Genomic DNA, 19554 nt, shown 5'->3' with positions numbered 1-19554 from the left:
TTAGTTTAATAGTTTAAATACCACTATGAACCTTTTCACATGTTGTTGGGTGGATTTTTCCTTTCCAGTGTGCTAATGCAGATGTTTTAAATCAGAAGCAAACAGCTGCAACAGACTGATGGTAATGAATCTGTATGGACTAAATAATTATGATGATGGCTGGAAGAAAAAAAACAGAGTCATGGATCTAAGGACACACCTGTCCTCCAGAGAGAGTTTTGGCACTCTCATACAGCTCATCAATATGGGAGGTGAAGGACTGGAAGTCAGGGATGACGAACTTCTTGCGGAAGGCCTGAGTGAGCAGGACAATGTTGCTCTGGACACACCTGATGAATAAACCACAAATAGCATGCTAAAATACTGTGGCTGCATGCAACTGAAGGAAAAGTTTGTCAACCAAGTTTGCAACCCTGAAGTCTGACAAACTTCTATGAATGTTAATAAAAGTGGCTGATGAAGAAGCTTCATCAAAATATATTGATCAGCTGCTTTTTATCCATATAGTGTGATTCCACATGAATCCCTGTAGTGACAAATGATCATTTTCAAACCACACAGTGTGGTAGTAAAACCATGGATGTAGTGTCAGTAACACCATCCAAGGGTTTCACAGGCGTGTCGATCACTTTTCAGGTTACGAAAGCCAAAACAAAACAACTAATCATGCAAACAAAGTCCAAAATCCCCCAAATAAACTTCTCTTTGAGTCTTAATGTGTTACTCACAGAACGTTTCACATACCAGCGGAAGTGAAACTAAATTCTGAGAGTTTTACTTCCCGTCGACAAAAATCTATTGACCTGTACTGAAGGAAGGAAGGAAGGAAGGACGTTGGGGGTTTCCCATTGAGTGCAATCTAGAGTTTTCTTTGTGAAAACATCTGGTAGCTATTAGAGGAGCTACATCTTAGGATATTTTGCAACTATACAGACATCGAATTGTACCCGTTGTTGCTTTTTGCAATGTGTCACATCTGCCAAGTGCATCTTTAAGACTGAGGCCTTGACCACAGACATAGTTTTTGTTTTAAAACTGGTATTTTCCCCCTCTGTTAAAAACCGAAACAGAAATCTGTCCACATGACCTTCCTCTTACAAAATATACCCTCAGACACTGGAATCCAAAAAGAATTCCATATGCTCAAATAAACATGCCAGAGAATAATATTCTCACTATGTTTAGTGAGCTTTTTTTCCTTTAGTGGCAATATCTTAAAAAGACAAACAATTGTAGTTAATTATTCATTTGTAGTTATTTAACACCTTTTTGGTGCAGTGCTAGGCCATGCACCAAAGTGCAGTAGTCCACCACTGTTGCGGTTTCAGATGCACAATTGGCTTCCCAAAGGCTCCCCTTTACATGTACACACATGCAGAGAAACCAGTTTTGAAAAATCTGTGCTTCAGAAGGTGCTTTGAAAAAAAACTCTGGTTGCGTATGAAAGACAGGCCCAAACTCAGCAGAAAATGCTAGTTTTGCATAAAATCCGTATACGTGTGGTCAAGGCCTCAGGGGGTAAAAGTGCTGGTGCTTTTTGTACCATACAAAGCAATAACAAAGCATTATAGAGAACTTGAGAAAATACAATCCACTGTTATTATAACACATACAAGTACATACATTACAGTATCAGAAACTTTGGTGTCTGATTCTACCAGTCTTGTGCAATCTTATATCACATTTATTGATATAATTCTTAAAATTAATTAAGAAATAGAAGGATCTCATGTGTAAAATTTCTTGCAATGAATGTCACACAGAGTTGCTGCCTAAATGCTCTTTGATGAATATATTTGTGCTTTTATGCAACATGCAAATTTAAACAATTAAGCATGTTTGAATTTGCTTATTAAAAAATATGGTCTTCAAAATGCTTTCTGAGGTCGAGGAGAGTAAAAGCTTCTTAGGAAACGTGATAAAGTGCCACGATGGTGGGTATGTACGATGAAGAACAACTTAATAACACAAGACACGATAAGCCTTACTTCTTGAAAAGGTGCCTGTCCAGTGTAACGCCATCTGTTGTGTTCATTAGAGTTTCTTTCAGGGTGTCCATGCACTCTTTCAGTCTGGGATCTCCTGAGCGAAGTCCTGTGGCTTTAAGCGCCTAAAATAAAGAGTATTTAGAAACACCTCTGAATAGAAACAACCACAAGCAAAGAAGTAACTTGATGACACCATCAAGCTGTACTGAATCTAAAGGACTTACTGTGAGGAATTTATGAGCAGGAATCGTCTCTTGACCTTCTGCAACTGTGTAGAAGAGCAAGTCCTCCAAACTGGGCAGAATGCCTGCATTTCTTCTCCTACATTGAAAAGTGGTAGATAAACACAAACATATAAGACACAAGTAATGTGAAAGTACTCAAAAGACAAAATAAAATAAATTAACTTTGCGAAAATTCCTTTGTTTTTTTTATAGTCTTTGGTATGGTGGTCAACACAGGAGTAAAATACATGGGATAGTGGCAAAGCAAAGAAGCAGGGAAAAACACACATTTGTTCACTGCAGTGGCAGAAGGGTTGAGATGCATCAGGATTGGCCTTCAGCACAGGCCACAATGAAGCCTATTCCCACCTGTCCTGCCAGTGTAAACACGGAGCTTATCTGTTGCTGTTGATACAGTCTTAACACATTAGTGAGGGATTTGAAGTGGCACAAACTGGAAATATGCAATCCAAGTGGAAGCATTAGCCACAGAGGTGTGTAAGTGTGTGTGTGTTTGTAGAGCAGAATGATCAAAGCTTTCATTATGCAGAAAGGACAATACTACTGAATGTTTCCTGTCGGCAGTGATCCCTGATGGCTATAGTTACGTTTTATAGACAGGAATCAGGAGAAAATTATGAAGAAGCAGCCGAACTGTCACAAAAAAATCAGCAAATTAGCCAGAAAAAGCAAGTTCCGAACTAATTTACACCTTCCGCTGTGATACAGCTGCACAATGTGCAATGTAAAACAGGCCCACAACTGTCAACAGGACACAGTATGCATGACGGCCAAAGATAAAATCCAGCCTGCTTCACGGCTTTCTTTGGCTGGTTTCCAATAACATTTTTACCCTTTTCTGTAGTTGTTTTGATACTGTTCATGGCCTGCATTCAATGTCTGCACACAGCAACAGTAGAGCTGTGCAATATGACAATATATGTATCACTCAATGGTACAAAAACATACGCTGTTTGATATTATGCGCTATTGTTTATTTTGCTGTGTTGCAAATCTCACTCTTTACAGTAATATTTTTTTGTCATTTGGATGACGTTTTGTGTTCTTCCACACAGCACAGCAGCAGGCAGGAAATTTGCATGAAGGCAATACAAAAAAATGCAGTGTGAACACTTAACCTTTATGCTACCCTTTATGTCAGGTCTGTATTTATTTTTGTTTGCTGCTACAATTCAAATAGTTACACTGCTCAAGAGTGTTACATGTTTGGTTTTGATACTTTGATACTTTTTAGGCCCATATTTATTTCACTGCAAGGTGTTTTCTATTTACCTTCTAAGTACCTTTTATTCGTCAAGTATATTATTAAAAATGTAAAAAAAAAAAACAAAAAAAAAACAGGCATCTCCAAGGGGCAATTTTGTATAAACTAAAAAATACAGAACACATTACAGAATATATGCTATATTGTGATTTGTATAGTTATCTTAATATGAAATAACATATTACATCGGTACATGAGATTTGGGTCATAATAATCACACAGCCCTGTGCTACACTTAAATATCATAGAATTAGAGGCATAGCAAACTCTCCTTCACCCACAGCACCTGCTGACTGGACACACACCATCTGTGAGGGTATAGAAAAAAGAAACTGTTGGCCTCTGTTCATTTGTTTATCACTACATGGTACGCTCGCTCTCAACACTATATCAGGAAACACACTTCTAACAGCTTTTGAACCTGCAACGCAATGGGCTAAAATAACAGGCACAGAAAAAGGATTGAGCATTATACTGTATACACAGCAGCAATTCATTTCTGAAATCCCTTCAGCCTAGACAAGAGCTGACACCGAATGCCACCATCAGTGAATGCAGTTTGGTTCTGAATCTTTAATATTATGATTACGCAAATATACTACATAGTATTACATGTCAACTCACATGTAGGTTTGGCGGTAGAGTCTGGAGCAGTGATATATCCAGGCCTAAATTCCTTGAATTCTCTATCTTTAGCCATGCCCAGCCCTCTGTGGCTCTTGGATTAATAAAGCCAACACTGTGGCTTGTTCACACGCTGGTCATGACACAGCAGCGAGGTCTGCGGTGGAGCCAAAGCAGCTCAGTGCAGAACCAGAATTCAAAGTATTCAGAATTTGGTGCTCAAAAAAAGTGGGATTTTCACAGCCTTGCATTTTAAAGACAGACATCTTAAGTGGTGGCACCATGTTGCACACATGGGCATAACTAAGACATCCAACAAATAATGACTTTTTTCAATTATGTCGACTGTCCAATCAAATCAAAGTCCATTTGTCTCAATACTTAGCAGCAACTCAATTCAGATTGATCCCATACAGTACAATGACACAACTAAACACCCTGTTTCTGAAGATCATGCATCCCAAAGCAAACTTCCACCAAACGTGTTGCCAAAAGTGGCATGTTATTAAATTGAAGCTTTACACAGCTCAGATTAGATATGCTTCTGATACAACACTGAGAGGGAGACGCTGAGATTGAGGCTGCCCTAAATACTGCACACATCACCATCTGAAATTCCAGGATTCATTCTGCACCTCCTCCCGCCTTTATCTGCTTTTGGCACATCTTCTGCTCTCCACAGAGTAAACACTCCACATACAGCCAAGGTAACCATGCCTGAACATGTGCAAACAGACCAAGACTAAAATGCTGCCTGTCAGGCATGTCTAATTCAAAGGGAGTGTTATTGACCTGACATCTGTCTTTCCACACAGCAGTCAACAGGTGCACCCCACAGTCACAAAGCAACCAGCAAACTAGCCTAAGCGTGCATGAGAGATGTGTCAGGATGGTACACCTTACAGCGACATGCCAACGGTGGAATACATTTTTTTTTTAAATCACAATTTAGAGAAAATCAAATAAATCTATCTGTGCAACCACATTTGCAGAGTGTTTGACGTTTAAGTGGGATTGAGAAATTACTCAAGGCGGCGCCTGCCGCTCGTCTTGGTGTGAAAAGCTCATTAACCACCAACACACTCTCTAGCTGTGTTTGCGTTTCCAGAATGTTGATTTTCTGCTGTGAAACGTACAAGGGCCCACATGATAGATCTTTGTGCAACAACAGCAGAAAGCAAGAGGGCAAAGTGGCAAGTATTTGGCCAATTTAAGGTGCACTTCACCAATTTTACACATCGGGATCAAAGTATTGAGCCCTACTCATCTTCCTTGAGAACTTAGTCACAATAACACCATAAACATGACAAGCATTAAGCCCATGACAGAAAAAGAATAAAAGTAATGACAAGTTTATCTTTTCAAAGAATTCCATACTGTTGTTGTCACATTACCCTTTGACCTTATACTGCCATCCTCCCATTCATGCATGTTAATTTCTGTGGAGAAGCAGGCTCTCTGTTATTAAGTATGATCAGTGCTATTTCACTACATTCATTTCTGTAGTGGGCCAAACAAAGACATTGGCCCACTGCTGCCTTTGAGTTTTAGTCCTTTTGTGTAACTGCAACTTAACTTCATCTGTCATAAATACTGACAGAAGAGGCAGTGGAGCAGATGGCTGAATTAACACGTGCCACATAACCATATCACATAATCTTGTGGTTGTTCAGTTTGATATTCTCAGTTGACACAAGCAAACGTGAAATGAACTAACTGAGCAAATGTACCAGAGTTTGTTAAAACTGCACAAACAGGTCAGGGGTGAATACAGCCTTCTTCCTCTACATTTGTACATTTAAAAATCCTCTTCCTCTCCACAGACAGATGGCACAGTCTGCTTGCCGCTGGATGACTGCTCATTGGGGTAAGCACAACACTTTGAGAGCTTCCTGGATACGAGATAAAGACAAAGCTGTGATTTCAAAATCTCCCTTTGCTCTGGAGGAGTTACAGTCTTGGGGATTGCAATGCAGTATTAAAGGCCAGTATTTAATTAGAAATATAGCACTCCTGTATTTCTCTCTCTCTGCAGTTCTCTTAGCTGAACTTCTGTAAAAAAAGCGCTTTAAATCTTTTTTGGGACACACAGGACCATAAATAATAGTATGTAGCGTGGGTGCTTTGGAAGCACAAGAGAAGATTCAATTAAAAATATATTATAATATGAGAAAGAGAGACAGCATGCACTCAGGGTGCAGACTGGAGGCTGCAAAAAGCTGGCTGCAGCATTCAATGATCTGGCCTGTGAGTCGGGATATCGTTAGCAGGGTCACATCAGTGACTTTACGCAAGGCTTATTTTCACTATGCAGTGTGCTAGAGCTTAAACATGTGTGTCTCTCACTTTCTGTTCCCACCATGTGTATCACAACAGCCACTTGTCAGTTTTTGATAACGTAATCCTATCCACCTCCGCCCACTAAAGCTGTAACTGATCCATTAAATTGCTTGTGGTGGATGGCTATGAGCCAATGAGTTCTGTATTTTCCTGTCAATCATGCCAGGCAACCAATCCACAGGTTAGGCCTTTCCTTTTTAATCCCCTTCTAGTTTACAGCTCAGTCTACAGCTTGATAACTAAACCCCAGTGTGTCAGAAAATGTAAACATTTGGATAAATTTCAAACCTAATGAATCAGAGTAGAGACGAGATTGTTTCTCAATGCACAGAATAGGATGCAAGTCACAACCACATTTCCTGCTGAGGTTTATCCTGTGAATCATCAACGGCAATGATGTCGACATGCCATCCCCATCACGTGCATCAACACTTTGTTTTGTGCTGCTGACCCATAAAAGACTGTATGAATCACAGGACTGGCCCTTAGCTGTTGAAAACAGTAAGTTTCCAAGGACAGTGTCCTGAACATCTGCACATGTGCACATACATTCAGACGCACCACTTCAGGCCCTGGTGTAGACTCTGGCTTTCTTTATCCCTCCAGCTCCTTAGCTGTTGCTGTATTCATCATACTACAAGTTCAACACAGATATTTGTGCTGTAATGGTTCAGGGGCCCCGTGATGTGCCGTCACATACAGAGCAAGATCAGACTGAAGCTGGATTCCTACTCATAGACATTTTCTACTGCATGACCTGGGCCTTCCCGAGAAAAGAACTTTCAGGGGTTCTTCATCGTGTTTCCTCTGTATTTTAGTGGCAGTGAGCTTACTCTGAATGGCCTCAGCTCCCCCAAATTCTAACAATGGCCTGGACTTCTTAGTTTGTTCTCTTCATGCAGTATTGCCATCCTGGTCAATACAGATACAGTAGTAAAATGACAGCACCTGTTTGTCTGTAGGCAATTCCAGTATCTAAAATTTGCATTTGGTACTATCGCCTGAGAAATGCGGAAATTCAGGTCCAGGAACTCGCACTCAATGCATGCAGAGGACGCAAGAGTAGATTCCACAACACAAAGACGCTTTAACACATTTCATTTAGTTCAATGGGAAAGTGTTACTAGAGACTGGAAAGCTACTGACCGAGGGAGGACTCTGGTTATGTGACAGCAGTCTCAGGGGTAGCATTTACATTAGCAAAGCAAATCCAACAGCGCTATCCATATATATGAGCAGTGGCAACGCCCAACCTTTGCGTGTCCTCATTTCTATTTCATGAAACATTCCTGTCATTTTGGCTGCACGGAGCTGGCTCAAAACACTGCCTAGCTTGAAAACACATGGACCGCAGTCACAGGCAGATATCCATCTGGCTGCCAGGAATACCACTCGAAATGTGAAATGGGTAATTTCAATTCAACAATGGAAAATGAGATTAGCAGTAAGACACCAGTAATTTCCTGCACAACAAAACAACACTGACCAATGGGGTGATTTGAAAATGCTGTAAAAATGTCTCTTAAACTGTGCGGATCTATAAATACAATCATAATTTCTTAACTTGACTCATACATTTCACTGAGGCCGACCATCAATTCCAAACTGTTGTTCTGGTAAAAGTCCTTGTAATTTGTAAAATATACCTTTTTTATGGTGTTACTAACATTTGTCACTGCTTTGAGTTTAATGTGCTTATATTCAACCTTGTGCATGTGCTTTTTTTGCAATTATAAACACAACTGTGGCTGAAACTACTGACAGATAGTGAGACACATCTGCAAAACCCAAGACAAATCGTTCAATCTGGACATGAAGCAGTCTCTTATATAGATGACTTGGGTGTCATGTCTGCAGCACCATACAGGGGTGGTAGCGCCTCTCAAGGCAGTAATTTCTATCATTACCCACCAATTAAATGGAGAAAAAACATCAAATATCTTTAGAGGTTTGGTACAAGTCTAAGACATCTGAGGCCATGGTTTGAATTTCATTTTAGATCAAGGGTTTTGTTGCTTGTAGCTTCAATATGGAAGTGTGCTCATTAATTACTAAATTGTAACACCTGAACACGGATGTTTTTAACCTCCACCTCATGTCTGACTCTGTAACAGGGTCACTGCTGTTTCACTTTCGCAAACTGCGGCACCATGCTGCGTGTTATCTCCAGAAGAACAGATAGCTAACCAAACGTTAAATTCAGGCCAGCCAAAGGCAAGCTAATATCCTAATTAACTTCAGGTTAAGTTGCTGCGTCGGTATTTGAAGGCGGCGTATTTATAAAGCTACTTGGCACAAAGCCACCGGAGGCTGCACCCGGTATGAACAAGTCACACATGGTGTGATGGCTGCTGCTAACAGGCCCTTACAGTTAGCTAGCTGTAACCATAAACATTAAATGTTAACTGTTTCGGGTGAGGTTATGTCGTCTATGAGTATTATATTTGCATGTTAGGTGTAAAAGGTGTAGCCTAAGATGTTAAGTGAGCTAATTACTGAAAGCTATTTAATGCGGTTGTCATACAGCGTTTGTGACGGTCGGCGAACATCCGCTCGCGGCTCGATGCGTCATAACTTGCCATAAACGGCCGCCGCAGAGATACACCATGGAGTCCGTTCATTCCGCAAGAAAGTACTTGAAACCTACTTGTCGCTGGCTGCTTCACTGCTGGCTCCACCTTTCTTCAGCTGTTCGTCCAGCTCCACGGCACCTTCAGTTTTTGCGCAGTAAGAGCGGAACGGGGCGGCAACAGGCGCGGTGCGGAGCGCCGGGCGGCGTGAAGCGGCATGGAGGACCTTCAGTTGAGTAGACACAGCTCGCGCATCAACGGAGGCGGTGCCGAAGCAGCAGTAGCGGGTCGGTAACCAGGTCTTCTGTCTAGAGCCGGACAAGGGACGCTTGAGGGTGGCTTCAAACAACTCCTTCAGCACTGTCGAGAACCTAAAATGTAACATCTCAATCCTGTCAAGCAATTAGACAGAAAGTCGTAGTTCCGAATAGGTCCGGTCGCAGAAGCGGGGTCGTTACTGTTTCTTTCCTACCACGCTAACCGTCTGAGAGGCGATGAGTCACAGACGCCGGCGTCCAAATATAAATAGAGGCGCGTTTCACGCCCCCTCCGCTCCTATTGGTGAAATAGACGTGATGTCCGCCTCCAAAAATGATTTATGACGCACTCAAGGCACTCTATTGGATAGTGCTCGTGTCTGTCACTTCCTGTTGTGTTTTTTTTTTGGACAGTAGAGTGTGATCTAACAGCTTAACACAGACTTTTCTAGGCTCTGTTTATAAACGTCAAATGGCCCTCTGGTGGAGTAAATACTCAGATCCTCTCCTTAAGTAAAAGTACAAATACCACACTGTAAAAATACTCTGTTATAAGTAAAAGTCCTGCATCGAAAATGCCAATTAAGCAAACATTTGTAAGGATAATCAACAAAATGTAAGAAGTAAAAGTACTAAAAGCAAAAAAATGTCCTCTGTGACTGCTGCACTATTTTTTTTAATTAAACCTTTATTTTCCCAGGAAAATTGGCCCATTGAGATTAAAAATCTCTTTTCCAAGGGCGTCCTGGCCAAGTGGCAGCACACTATCATATCATTAAATTATGATCACTTGTTCATTAATGTAAAAGCAGGATTTTACTGTTATAGTACAGGACTAATCATCACCAATAACTTTCTACATTAATTGATTGATTTGTTGGTTTCTAAAAATCCTGAAATAGTGAGAAATGATATCACAACTACTCAGAGCCCAGAGTGACAGCTTCACAATGCTTGTTTTGTCCAACAATGGTGCAAACCTCAAAAGTATTACAAATACAGTAAAATTATTAAAACAATTACAATAATTAAGTCAATTTTATGAGGCTAGAACAAATTTGTTTTTGCTTTTAAACTTACTTAAGTAATCATTAAAATAGCTATCAGTCGTTTTTCTGTTTCTAATCAGCCTGTCCACCCATTGATTCAGCTGTAGGCCTACTTATATAGTGTATATTGTTGAGTAGAATAATTTGTAACAAAACATCACATTTTAAAGCACAGCAAAGTATTGTATGCAAAAATATTAACCTGAAAACTGAAACTAAATCTTAACAGACATGTAATGGAATAAAACGTTTGGTATTTCCCTCTGAAATGTAGAAGTACTAAGTGACATGAGATTTTAACTACTCAAGTAAACTACAAGTACCTCAAATTTGTACTTGAGTACAGTACTTGAGTAAATTCACCCTTCTTAGTTAAATTCCATCATGGTTGGTAACACAGACACTATATTATTTTTTATTATACTGTTAATTATACAGTTTATGGCTGGTAATATACAACTGTTGATATAAAGCTTTTGAGCCCTTGGTTTAGTCTGTCAGGGAGAGTTTGCGCTCAGGCTGCGTACCGCCTCCAGCATGCCTCTCCAGTCCAATGAGCGATGGTTGAGAGAGGCACAGAACCAGTTACAGTGAAGTAGGTGGGTTTTGTGTGCATCGGGAAGCCGAAACCCCTGCCAGTCATAGCTTAGGCCACCAAAGTCCCTGAGAGTGCGCCTCGGCGCTCCACGTCCAGAAGTTGCCACGAATACACAGCGGCATGATGTGGAGGTTAGTGATCTGCACACTGTGCCTCTTTGTCTCCTCGCAGCTCAGTCTCTGGACTGTTTGTGAGGCAGCAGATGAGCTGGAGGGCGAGGTGAAGATTGAAGTCTTGTTCAAACCTGAGCCGTGCACTCCCAAGAGCAAAAGAGGAGATCTGATGAACGTCCATTACGATGGGTTCCTCGCCAAGGATGGTTCCCAGTTCTACTGCAGGTTGGTGGTTTGAGAAAAAAAATGCTGCAGTTGATGGATATAATCTTCACAAGCTAATTTAAAGCTCTGAAAGTCTACATGCACGTTTGCAGGTACTTTTTTGCTGGGTTATGATGAAGTTCGTGAAGTGAGGGATGATTGATCAGAGAGGTGTCATATTTCATGCTGTACGCTAAGGTCTTCTGTATGTGTGCTGTAAAACTGTGCAGCCCTTTTATTTCAGTGTGGAATCAGTGAAGTTGATTATTAAATGTGTCGGGACACTAAATGTTGGGAACTGTAGTTAATCCTGCTTTTAGGGCTACTTCAGCAGTCCTCATCTGCACCCATGGGGCGTTTAGGGGCTGTAAGAAAATTGTCGGGTGTGGAGGAGGCCTGAGGCTTATATTTTATGTTTAAAAAATCGCAGAACAAATAAACATTTCTGGCAAACATAAAAATAGATGAAATTACAGCCACTCTCTAATTTTAATGAAGACCTTCCAAATAAACAGTTATTACAGTCATCAAATTTGCAGTAAAGTCAACATTTACCCAAAAGTTTTCTGTTTTATCTGTAACATTAACTTACAACTCACATCAAACAAATTAGCCTGCTTGAGGTCAGAGATGTGAATGTAATCATGTTATTGCACAATGCCTGAACTATCTTAAAATGCTGTTTCTGTTTTAGTCGATCAGACAGAACCGGACACCCTCAGTGGTTTGTGCTGGGCGTCGGACAAGTCATCAAGGGCCTCGATATCGGCATGATAGATATGTGTCCTGGAGAGAAACGGAAAATTACTGTTCCATCCGCCCTGGCCTTTGGAGAAAAAGGCAAAGGTAAGTAAATGTAACAGGCAGTGTTTCAGCAGAGGGTTTATATTACTGAAAAGTTTTAGTTGCATTAGAAATACATACATATCCAAATGTTCTCTGTGAGGGATCATCTGTTATGTTTTTTGTCTGCAAAATTTCCTGCATCAGTGAAATTAATGTATGTCAATGGCAGTATGGAACATAGGAAATCAATGGCGATTGGCAGCAGCTGCACACATATTTTGTGATTAATGAGTTAAAAATAATAACTCCTTCTTATATAGTCTTTTAAACCAATGACAGCTGTACTGTGTAATATGGTGTCATGGGTTGCAGCAGTATACCGTGCACCGTGGTATAAAAATGTGTAGTTATCACACCACATACATTTGCTTATCTAGGGTATTGAATTCTACTGTATTGGTGTCATTAAAAAATATTCAAGCTTATATCAAGTTTCTGTTCAGATGTAGCATTGTAATTGATTTGGTGGTGGAAGAGCTGCCTTCATGCTGTCTTGTCTTCTTTTACAGCACTTTAGTTGAAAGGGCGTCACATCCCTCGCAGTGTTTGCTACTCATCCCGCCATGGCATGTACTGTGAGCATGAACGAAGGTTTAAAGGTCTCTGCTTCATTTCCCTCTTTCTTGCATGCATTGGAACACTTTCAGTAAACTAACAGCTGATTAGTCTTTTACCTTTAACTGCTGTTTCTGACAAACCTCCTCATGTTGGTGTTCATAAATGCACTACGTTACGATCTGATGGTGGTGTTGCCTGTTGCCAGGGATTCTGCATTTCAGGTTTCTGCGGCTGTGGAGGAGATGGTTTTGCTGAGTGGGCATGCTTTTGTTGTCCTGGCAACAGTTTGCATTGCAGTTACATGCATGTGAAGCTGAGTGAAAACTGCAGTGGAGCCTCCAGGTTCTTGTCCTTTTCTTTCCTGCTCATTTAAAATAAACCACTTTAATTGCATGTTGCACCAGTTTTATATTAATGTCATATCTCTTAAGGGGCCTTTGCTCTTGTTTTGCGCTCTGTTGTCCTGTGATACATTCACTGATGTTGCACCAACCAGATAAACTCAGTATTTTTTCAAATCAGCTCCACAGTTCCAGCCTATAAGCTAAAGTACTGATTATGGCATTATAGCTGCTTTTGGCCTTTTAATCCTGATGTGCTTTTATACCTAAATAGATCCAGTGCCGCCCAACGCCACGGTGGTCTTTGAGGTGGAGGCTTACTCCGTGTCCAGGGGACCACGCAGCATGGAGGCTTTCACACAGATGGACCTTGATAGAGACAGAAGTCTCACAAAGGATGAGGTAACTATAGTTTACAAGCTGGTAATTATCACAACAGCAGCTCAGACAGATAAAGGCTGAAGGGGAATGTTTAGGTTTGGGGCCATGGGATCAAAAATGAGTCGCTAGTCCACCATCAAACACCTGCTACTCTTCTTGTGCAGTGTGTGCAGTTATTATATGCAAAGATAATACCTGGCCACAGATTGACTGTGTGATAATTTCATTAAACACATTAATTTAAGAATATGCTACAAATCAAAGCTGAGATAATGATGGCCTTAAAACAAGAGTTTGACAGACTTTTTGTCTGGGCAACACAACCAGGTAACAAAATACAGGACCCAACCGTAAAGTATGGAGCTAGCCTCGGCTATTAGCTTAGCCACAAAACAGTTTTCACATTTCTGTTTGTGAACAGATTAAACAAACTAGTACTCGTTGTATAAAGTGAGCTTTAGTGGTGCATATTTTGTTAACTTTGCAGAGAGCCACGCTAGCTATTGTAGCCTGCTTCCAGTCTTTATGCTAGGCTAAGATAAAGTAAGCTAATCGCCTCGTGGCTCCAGCTTCATACCTGGCCTGCATACAGAGTGCACCAATCTTAATCTTTTGGAAGAAAATAAATAAGTTTATTTCCCAAAATATGAATGCATTTCTTCATTGTCCTCATAATGTCAGTCAGTCACGTGGATATATTTTAAAGAGATGTTCAGTTAAATTAGCACAAACCAGCAGACACGTGGGTGGACAGTCTATAATCCAGCCAGGAATAATAGGATTGTTCCCTAAAATGTGTTTTCAATCACAGTGTCAGATCAGATTTTGTATTATTATTTATATTAATAACGTTTTAATAACCAAATGTAAAGAATGTGATTACTTACTAGTCGTGATGTTTTGTGTTGAAAGAGCAAAGAAGCAGAAGTTAATGATCTGCTATTAATACCATTTACTGTTTTATTCATCACAGATGTGATATGCTGCTTCTACACACAGCTGGGGCTTGTTATATAAGAGGAGTGTCATAAAAGCACATTGTATGTCTGTCATTGAGTCTGAAGTGTGAACAATGAAATATTCTATTATTTTCAGGTCAAAAAATACTTGAAGCTGGAGTATGAAAAAGATGGGAAGCCACATGATGATCCTTTCTACGAGAAGATCATGGCTGATATATTCCGCAAAAATGACCAAGACAAAGACGGACTGATCAGTGCGAAGGAGTATAATATTTATGAGCATGATGAGCTCTAGTGTTGAAAGTAATGGATTTTTTTTTTTTAGTTTGTGTGCTTTTATCAGTTAGAGAGAAAACAATACAAGAATGAAAGGAAAAATCCACCGTCGGATGTTTTTACACTGTTAGATGCCAAAATATGACAATCTGGGTGTAATTTTAGGATGAAACTTTACTTTCTTGGTGTAGCCACTTTACGTCAACATGCCTCATCACTTTTATGTCAGTGAGTGGTTTCCTTCTTTTCCCAGAATGGTGTTGAACAGCATCAGAGTGGATTTTCCCTTTAAAAAGCAGACAGTAAAAACTGTGTTGAAGTATTTGGAGTTCCCATACTAGCAAACCAGCCTCTATGCAGTGAGAACAGCCCCTGCACCTGTGAAATCTTTGACTTTTGTGCAAATACCACTAAATTTTAGCATTTGAAATGTTTAATTTTCGTCTTTAAGTTTTGTCTTTTCATGAGCGTTGATTCAAAATGCAGCACAAAGAAGAAAACACGAGGTTGCACAATATTGTGGAATCAGTGGTTTGCGACTGTAACATGACTGTCATGTGAGAGGGTGTTTTAACCAGACGTGTGGATTTCCTGCCTCTAATCTGCAATAGCACACCAGTGTATGTATCCACAGACAGATTTACATCTTTTTGTGGTCAAAATCGTGATTATCACTGTATCCAGCTGAATAATTGCTGTGACTAGTATCAGAATAAATAAACCGGAGTGTCTGTGGAAAACGACAGCATGCCATGTGTAAGTCAGATTTTTCTTCTTGGTGGAGTCATGAAAGAACCAAAGAGGTTTATGTACAAACTGCATCTGATATGAGAGGACAGACCTCATAAGACAAATGCTTGTTAGTGTTTTTCTGATCACGTTGTGTTCAGGGGGATGATTTTCTGATCAATCACTGATGGCTAACTCTTGCACATGACATCATCAATGCTTGTTCTGTGTGTTCCTCAATAAAAACATTTTATTTTGTCATCATCAGGTCAATGACTGTAGCAGCTCCCACCCATTGTGTGTTGAGGTGCAGTGATGGAGATATTCAGATCCTTCACTGAAATAAAAGTACAATTAGCATACTGTGAAAGTACTCTCTACACTTTTCACTACTTTATATACTGTTTGGAGTTTAATCTACAGCAATGCATCATATGTTTGTAGCGTGGCTGTCCTGTGAGAACCACGTATCTCTATAAAGTTTCATGAGCTCAGAAAAACAGCTTGTTTTCAGCTTTGTGGTGATGTATTTTCCAACTGATCAAAGAGGCTTTTTAAAGAGTTTGTTTAACTGAAGGAGGATAATTTTCTATAAAGCTGCACTGTTGAGGTGTAAATACATAAACTAACCACTAGAGGGTAGTGCTTAGCCAACAACAAACAAGTATCGCTCAGTGAGAAATAGATGGAATCTTAGTTGAACTCATTACGATCAACAGCTGAATAACCGAACAACTAGTTCTGCTGTCAAGGCTCTTCTGAACTTACGTGTATGTAGCCCATTAAATGGAGTTCTGTGTTAAAGGAGACTGGTTTGCTGGTTGTAATCTGGTGATGATTCAATAACAGACTGGACTCACATACAAAGGAAGAGGAAACACCTGTTTCCTTCTTGAAAATAGGTCCATCTCAGCTTTCAGGTGCTGCGTAACATACAATCAAATAGGAGTTCATGCACTAAAACTCAAGACAAGGGTCAGGTTGTTCAAATATTATGTCTAATTCCTCATAAATGTGGTACAGTCAAAAAACGTGTTGCCACAACTCAAGGAATTCATCATGAGATAAATTCTAACTGACAGATAATAATGTATGATGGCAAGCATATTGTGTCAAAGTGCTGCAGTAGCAAAGCAAAACATTTTTCACTTTGCTGGATTTTCAATTTTCAAGTATTTTTTTAAAGGATATTTTTAGGAAATCAACTGAGAAAACACATTAATTAATAAATAGCTGTTTAATATGCTCATGCATACATAGCATATACACAGTATATGCACTGAACTGGGAAAATGTAGGAGTGAAAAAACGCAGAATAGAAAAAACTGTTAGTTGAGGATCTTCATCCTGACTGACGGCAACTTGATGGCTGCTGCCTTCACCTCTGCTGTCATGTCAACTCCCAGCGGTGCCCTGCGAGCAAGTGTTGATTTTAATCAGCGGCGCAGATAAGTCAAAGCAGAATTCACTTTACTCTTCATTGAAATTCTAAATGAGATCTTTTGCTCGGTTTTGACGTACTTTGGCTCATAATAGACGTCCACATTTGGAGACAGTATCCCTTTCCCTTCTCTCAGGCGTTCAACACCGTTCCTGGTTAAAAAAAAACAGACAAATCAGACTCTACAGTGGGGAAAATCATCTCATCAGATTCACTGTCAAAGCTTTACTGAGTGTCAGTATACACACCATGCGATCATCACTCCGTTGTCGGTGCAGAATTTGGCTGGAGGACAGAGCAGGTGTAGTCCTGTCATGTCAGTGATGATGGTCAAAGCTTTACGGATATACTGATTGCTTGCAACTCCTCCAGACAACACCTGTCAAAGAAGAGTTAATGTTGAAATCTTTAGATCTGTATTCACAATGATTTCTGATTGAAAGGATGAGGTTTGTCTTATTCTATATTTTTCTTGTTGTCAACAAATCCCTCGAGAAGACATTTTTCTCTATTTTCCGGCATCCCTACACAGTCTGTCAACTCTGAGCCTGCATTTTCTAAAAGCAGTTTTTGACAAACGTTACTCAAACAAGAGGAAATAGTGCATTTGTTGGGGACTTTTTTCAGCTGTGAATTAATACACATTTTGGGTACGAGTGAGAACGAATGGCATTATTTTTGACAATAAGAGAAATATAGAATATCACTAGCCTTATCCTTTAAAAAGCACATTTTACAGGACATTTTATGGATGTTGTTGAGGTGCTCATCTAAACCCGATGAGACTGAGTGGAACAACACAAACAAAATAATAACAAGCAATCTGACTCATTTGTCAAGCTCTCTGTTTTTCCATATGCACAACATGTTAATATAACAAGAGTACAGAAGTAAAATAAGATCTATGGCTGATAAGTGTCCATTTCCATGATCAACCTTCTGATTAAGGAAGAGGAAATAAGCTTAGAAAGTTCCAATGTAATTAACGATCAGCTTTTCTCCAACGGGCAACCAATATCTAAGCATGGCAACGATTTCCTTTTCATTAATTAAATACAATGTAAAGTGAAGTGATGCACTCACCAAGGTGGGACTGCTTGATGGCAGCAGGCCATTTGCCTTACAGAACAAGATGGCACGATGTGTGCGCTTTGCAAGATGACGGGCTACCGTGTGCTGTGTAGCAGCTGCAATGTCATTCACACATGATAACAGCGTCCCCTGTTCTATTCCTACAGAGGGAGAAAAAGACAGTTACAAATCTAATTTATCTGGACAGAGAAGTTTCTGTCAACCGGCAACAATACAGCAGAACTGGTGACAAAAGAGCCAAGAACAATTTTACCGAGCAACCATCATTGAGATCACAACTCTGTCTTTTTATGCATGTTTTTCCAGTTTATACACATATAAACCTCTACTCAGCTTGTGTTTTGTTATGTATTTATTTGTGTGATATAATGGTCATTTCTGTGTCTTCGTACCTTCCTCTGCCTCTTTTTTCATTATCGCCATTGTAACTTGATTTCGCAGCCCAGAAAAAGAAAAGCAGCAGTCATACGATTGTCCCATAGGTGTCCTGAAACGGAACTTCTTCCAGTCGCCATCCTTCGCCAGAAGCTCTATAGCTTGTCCCCCACTTAACATGGAGCACCGCGGGTGCTTTATGAGGGACAAACGTCTTGCCACCTGTGAATCCACAAAAGACAATATTTGATTTTTTTATAATCGCAAACTGTTCATCACAACCAATAACAACAGCCACATCTTGGTGTTAAGATCTTACTTTATCCAGTGTATCCCCAGGAGCTTCATCCAGAGAGTGGCCCAAAAGAAGAAAGTCATCGACTCCACGAGCCACAGCGAGAAGTGAGTGACCACCAGACACAAGGAGGACCAGGAAGGGGAAGGAAACAGGCTGAAGCATCCTGACGGTCAGCGCGTGGGCCTCCATGTGGTGGATGGGGATGAAGGGCTTGCTGTGCCGCCTCACAAACCTCTGACTGAACTCAAGGCCGATGCCCAAGCTCAGGGCCAAGCCCGGCTTCACAGTTGTGGCCACAGCTGAGAGCTGGCTGACATCCACGTTGCTCCTCTCCAAAGCCTCCTGGACCACACGCTCTATGTTTTCTCTGTGGAGCTGCTGTGCCACTGTGGGGATGATGCCACCAGTCCTGCAGCATTCAAGAGGCATGAAGATATGTCAAAGCAAAAGCACTTTAGCAGTGATTCTGATATAATACAGCTGTGACACCCACCTCAGATGTACATCTTTCTGTGAATGTAGAGACTCCCCCAGTATTTCACCTGTCTCATCCAGCACAGCAGCTCCAGTCTCATCACAGCTTGTCTCGATGCCCAAAACCAGTCTGGAGGATGATGCTTTTCCAAATGGAGAGCACCAAACTGTGTGTCTAAACCGGAGCAGCCTGTGCAGAGTTTTTGCTTTTGTAGGGAACATGGTCGTGAGTCTTATATTAGTCGACTGTGCACTAAAATAGTCTAATAACTAAAGGTGACTTCATCTCAGTTCCCTTTGAATTTTAAACTCACAAAATTGAAAATCGGATGATGAAAAAGGCCACAGCATTACATTAAGCTTCAGAACAACGAACCGAGAGCAGAAAGGACACGAAATCCCGATAGTTAGAGCAGAGAGCACAAGTATACTACAAGCAACCTGTCTTTACTGGTATTTCTGTTAGCTTCCGTGTCGCTGTACCACATGTAAATAATTCCGTGCGCCGGCAAGTTTGTGACCTTAGATG

At 40.5% G+C, this 19554-nt stretch overlaps 3 protein-coding genes across 4 annotated transcripts in view; 1 reads left to right on the top strand and 2 right to left on the bottom strand.

Moving 5' to 3' along the window:
- The window catches only part of glsb (glutaminase b), a 37082-nt gene extending 27571 nt beyond the window's left edge, over positions 1 to 9511 (bottom strand). For both annotated transcript variants that reach the window (XM_041950062.1, XM_041950063.1), the window contains exons 1-4: positions 9109 to 9511; positions 2213 to 2309; positions 1989 to 2110; positions 200 to 329 (exon numbers count right to left, since the gene is read on the bottom strand). In XM_041950062.1, the coding sequence (XP_041805996.1) occupies positions 200 to 329; positions 1989 to 2110; positions 2213 to 2309; positions 9109 to 9416 (657 nt within the window). In that variant the 5' untranslated portion in view covers positions 9417 to 9511. The remainder of the gene's footprint in view (positions 1 to 199; positions 330 to 1988; positions 2111 to 2212; positions 2310 to 9108) is intronic.
- A 1507-nt stretch (positions 9512 to 11018) lies between these two features.
- On the top strand, positions 11019 to 15570 carry fkbp7 (FKBP prolyl isomerase 7). Its single transcript, XM_041950064.1, has 4 exons — positions 11019 to 11273; positions 11947 to 12098; positions 13272 to 13399; positions 14474 to 15570. Exons 1-4 carry the CDS (start codon positions 11056 to 11058, stop codon positions 14633 to 14635), a joined length of 660 nt encoding a protein of 219 aa, XP_041805998.1. The 5' UTR covers positions 11019 to 11055; the 3' UTR covers positions 14636 to 15570.
- Positions 15571 to 16474: 904 nt separating this feature from the next.
- osgepl1 (O-sialoglycoprotein endopeptidase-like 1) lies at positions 16475 to 19463 on the bottom strand. The gene is made up of 7 exons (XM_041951254.1): positions 19045 to 19463; positions 18573 to 18960; positions 18271 to 18475; positions 17870 to 18018; positions 17035 to 17165; positions 16867 to 16938; positions 16475 to 16758 (listed from the first exon to the last, which is right to left on the bottom strand). Exons 1-7 carry the CDS (start codon positions 19245 to 19247, stop codon positions 16674 to 16676), a joined length of 1233 nt encoding a protein of 410 aa, XP_041807188.1. The 5' UTR covers positions 19248 to 19463; the 3' UTR covers positions 16475 to 16673.
- Between the last annotated feature and the right edge of the window lie 91 nt (positions 19464 to 19554).

Source organism: Chelmon rostratus, chromosome 13 (genome assembly GCF_017976325.1).
Source record: "Chelmon rostratus isolate fCheRos1 chromosome 13, fCheRos1.pri, whole genome shotgun sequence".
Lineage (NCBI taxonomy): Eukaryota > Metazoa > Chordata > Actinopteri > Chaetodontiformes > Chaetodontidae > Chelmon > Chelmon rostratus.
Note: the sequence above shows the minus strand (reverse complement) of the source record. Positions and strands in the feature narration are given on the sequence as shown.